Genomic DNA, 4240 nt, shown 5'->3' with positions numbered 1-4240 from the left:
ATTTTGGTCACTGACCCGATGATTGGGTGGTTACATCCATGACATTTGTACTTAGAACTTTTTGCACAATAAACTCTTTGAAAGGTTGCTTTCATCTTAGTTCTTGGGTTAGAACTCTATCGGTTTCTTGTCAATCTTGAAGCCTTCCTCGTTTTCATTTTATTATAACGTTGGTTCCTAGCTCACCTATAGCTAACGGGTCACATTCCATCATCTTCCACCTAGATTCCATCATATTATATTGTTGGTTCTTAGCTATATATAGCTAACGGGTCACAATCCATTTTCTTTTCAATCCATCTTAAATATTCCACACCATTACCAATCCATACCTTTTCCATACTTCCATTCCATCCAAACTACAACTTCCATCATCTTCCGTTCAAAGAAAGCAATTCAATCTCTTACTAGAATCACGATCAGGCAACAACGTATATGACTCGAAACAAATAACCGGGATCATATCACTCTGCCTGCAAGATGTTGAGGAATGATGGATGATAAACTTAGATTTATAAACTTAACCCAGTAATTAAACTCTAAAGGCATGTAAAGATCGCATTCATTTTTTGTACTATAAACTACTGATTCAAGGCTCGATGAAAATACCCAAGCAATCAAATTTTGTTCTTCCTCTCGCCTTTCAATATCAATAACTCTCCTACCCGAGATGAGCTCCAGAAACACTACACCAAAACCATAAACATCGGATTTCGTTGTGATCTGGCCTGTCATTGCATATTCCAGAGCACAATAGCCATAGGTCCCCATGACCCTCGTTGATACATGGTCCTTCCCTCCAGTAGAGCCTAACTTTGCAAGTCCGAAATCAGAGAATTTGGGATTGAAGTTCTCATCTAGTAGTATGTTTGATGCATTAAAATCGCAATAAATTATCGGCGGATCAGTGATATCGTGTAGGTATTCTAGCCCTTTCGCAGCTCCTTGAGCTACTTTCATCCTTGTATTCCAATCCAATGGCTCCTTACCTGAAGGCACATCTAAATAAATAGATAACAAAATCAGAATCCACTGGTATAAATGAGTACAGAATAAGTGCAAAGAGTGCCATGTTAACATACCAAGAAGATGATTTTCCAAAGATCCATTTGCCATGTATTCATAAACTAAAATCCTTTGATCCCCATCTGCACAATAGCCAATCAGGTTTACAAGGTTCGGATGGTTAACCAGACTTAACATTAGAACCTCTGAGAAGAATTCTCTGCTTCCTTGCAATCCATTCCTATCGAGCTGCTTCACGGACACAATCTAAGAAGTTAAACCAAGCACACAAATTGTGAACTTTCAGGGTCATATTAGCAACATGCACGAAACATTTAGAAATAAGTTGACCTTCCCCTATCAGACAATTAGGATTGAAGTTGTCTGTAGCAACAACTAGTTCTCTAATTGTGAAAATATAAGCTGAAACTTTAGTTTTTCTAGCTTTCTGAAACTCTTTAGTTATTTTCTGATTGCCACTACCTGCACATTGATTAGAATGATCAAAACAAAAGTTCCTAGAATAATTGAGTACCATCTGGGTTTCAGTTACATCAAAAGATAACAAATAATACCTGTTTTGCTTGACAAATTATTGAGCAAAGACCTCAATGATTTCCCATTGTTATTGCTATCAATGCTGCCATAAGCACTCTCCTGAAGAGAACCAGTACCTTGATGCAGCTCCAGTCCACAACAAGAGAAACAACTCATTTTCTTTCCCAATCTCCAATTCCAGAATTATTAAAAATGGTGGCAAAGAAAACAAAGGGGTGTGTCTTGAAACCCAGAACTGTGCGTGTTCTTATAATGCAAGGGCTAGAGTTTGGTTTAATTAACGTTCCATTTAAGAGCTTGGGTCAGTATTATCAGTTTGCTAAACATGGAAGTGTTTCGATTAGCTTCATCCATAGAGAAGAGATCAGCACTAAGAAACTAAAAGGAAAGAGATTTAAATTTTTTTTTGAATAGGTTTGGTAGAAACAGAAAGAACTGATGCGTCCACTTAAATTCCATTTAAACAAATCTGAGACCAACTCCTAACATCTTCTCCAAAATTTTGGTATTCAATGGATGCATGTGCTCACAATGTGTTCCACTACAAAAATTAGAATTCAACTCAATGATTCTCGAATCGAAACTCGGCTCGACTCGATTATAATCTTATTTATGGTAGACTATTATAGATAACTTAGTTATTAATTCGAATACACATTAGTATTTTTTTTGTAAAAGTTATTATTTAATTAACCAATTGATTATTTAAATACGAAATATTATATTTATTAAATTTATTTCTAATTAATACCAAATTGATTGAATATATGAGTTTGGGAATTAAAATTCTTATTATATCAAGTCATGTCCATAATTTTTTTTTTTAAAATTAAATCTAATTCTAATCCTACTTATACGGGTGAGGAAGGGAACTACAAGGGAAGGAAGATACCAAATGTGTTCGCTTTGTCCACTAATATTTAATGGTAAGTGAGCTATTTATAATAATATTTTAATTAATTCATTAAATTATAACTTTTAGAGAAAAATAACTTAATTGTAATCAAACTAATAATTGAATGACATGTAATGTGTTTTACCCTAATATAAATTGCATTGTTTGAAGAAAAACAATCAAATTAGATTTATTACTAATATTATAAAAGTAGGATAAAATTATGTCTAATATAGAATAGGGACTAAAACTAGAATTAGACCTTTCTTTCCTTCTCTTACGTCAATTTTGCATGTTTAAAATTGGAGGGAAGACTTGCACGTGGCAAAAGGGACCCATGCAATTCATCATACGTTCCTCTCAAACCCTTGCGAAAACCTAGGAAAAATCAAACCATGAATTTTAGAATCGGACCGGTTAGCGAATCGGTCATGTTATCGGTTTACTGGTTCAACCAGTCGAATCGGTCCGATCGGTCGAAAGAACCGGACGACGTCATAATTATTTAAAAAATTAAATAAAAATACCAAAAATATTTAATAAAAAATAATTTTTTATATCACAAGTCATATTCAAACCAAGTCATAACATATATAAGTTAAAAACCATAAAATCAAGTGAAACAAAATAATTCAAATTAACTATAATATAATATTTAAGGTAAAACATATTAAATAATAAATATAATTATATAACTATAATTAAAAAATAAATTTGGGGTTAAAAAATCATAACAAAATGATATTGTTTGGTTTAATTTTTTTTAAAAACAATCCCACATGGCTAAGAAACATAGAAGAGCATCCCAAAAGTCTAAAGAGTAAAAATATGAGAACAAAACAATCTCATATTGCTAAGAAACATAGAAGCGCATCACAACTAATTTCTATAAATAATAGAGGTAATTTGACATTTAAAATCATAGAACCTTTTGGTGAGCATTGAGTGAACTATTCTTTCACTTCAATCAAGCTCGAATTTTAGGCTTCAATCGAGCTTCTAATTTTTTTTTTGAGTTCAAGCCTTTTTGAGTTCAAGTTTCAATATTATATTTCGAGTTTGAGTTGAATTTGATAATTTTTAGCTTGTGAGTTTGAGTTGAGTTGAGCTTACTTTTAAAGTTTTCAAGTTCGAGTCGAGCTAAGCAATACTAGAGTTCGACTTGGCTCGTTTAACAAACGACGTTGTTTGGTTTATTTTTTTTAAAAAAACAAAAACAAAAATCCCGGTTATTCCCGGTTTTTCCCGATTTTTTTCGGTTTTCAGTCGGTCCGGTTCGAACGGTTCTGGCCGGTTCACTAATAGCGGTTCAACCGGTTTAGATTAAACCGGACTAAGCAACGGTTTCCGGTTGAACCGGCCGGTCCGGTCCGATTTTCAAAACAGAGAATCAAACACAGATGCACCACAATTTTTAGAGAATGTGAGACTTCTACTTTGACTCTTAGAACATAGTGTTTAGCTAATTCCAAAATTAATCAGACTTGTATAAGATAAACCAGCTGCTTCAGTTCTATTATAAGTATTATCATCTTGATAACAGAATTTCATTGAGAATAAGATAGCTGTTTCAAATGGTGATTCCAGGATATTTCCAGTGTTAAATAGGACTGTAAATGAACCAAACGTTTAGTAAGAAGTTCGTTTATGATTGATTATTTATTAAAGAATGAATATGAACAAAATTTTATATTCATTTAATTAAATGAACGAACACAAACAAAGAGTTCATTCATTTATATTCGTGAACATTCAATAATCTATTCGTTTATGTTCGTTCAT

The 4240-nt window shown here is 33.0% G+C and overlaps 1 protein-coding gene across 1 annotated transcript; it reads right to left on the bottom strand.

Annotated features, from left to right (window-relative positions):
* Window positions 1–464: 464 nt before the first annotated feature.
* On the bottom strand, window positions 465–1719 carry LOC120128071 (probable serine/threonine-protein kinase PBL23). The gene is made up of 5 exons (XM_039145857.1): window positions 1581–1719; window positions 1307–1488; window positions 1083–1272; window positions 610–1001; window positions 465–473 (listed from the first exon to the last, which is right to left on the bottom strand). Exons 1-5 carry the CDS (start codon window positions 1717–1719, stop codon window positions 465–467), a joined length of 912 nt encoding a protein of 303 aa, XP_039001788.1.
* Between the last annotated feature and the right edge of the window lie 2521 nt (window positions 1720–4240).

This window comes from Hibiscus syriacus, unplaced genomic scaffold, assembly GCF_006381635.1.
Source record: "Hibiscus syriacus cultivar Baekdansim isolate YM2019G1 unplaced genomic scaffold, ASM638163v2 tig00001478_pilon, whole genome shotgun sequence".
NCBI classification, from domain to species: Eukaryota; Viridiplantae; Streptophyta; class Magnoliopsida; order Malvales; family Malvaceae; genus Hibiscus; species Hibiscus syriacus.
This window is presented reverse-complemented; position numbering and strand designations above follow the sequence as displayed.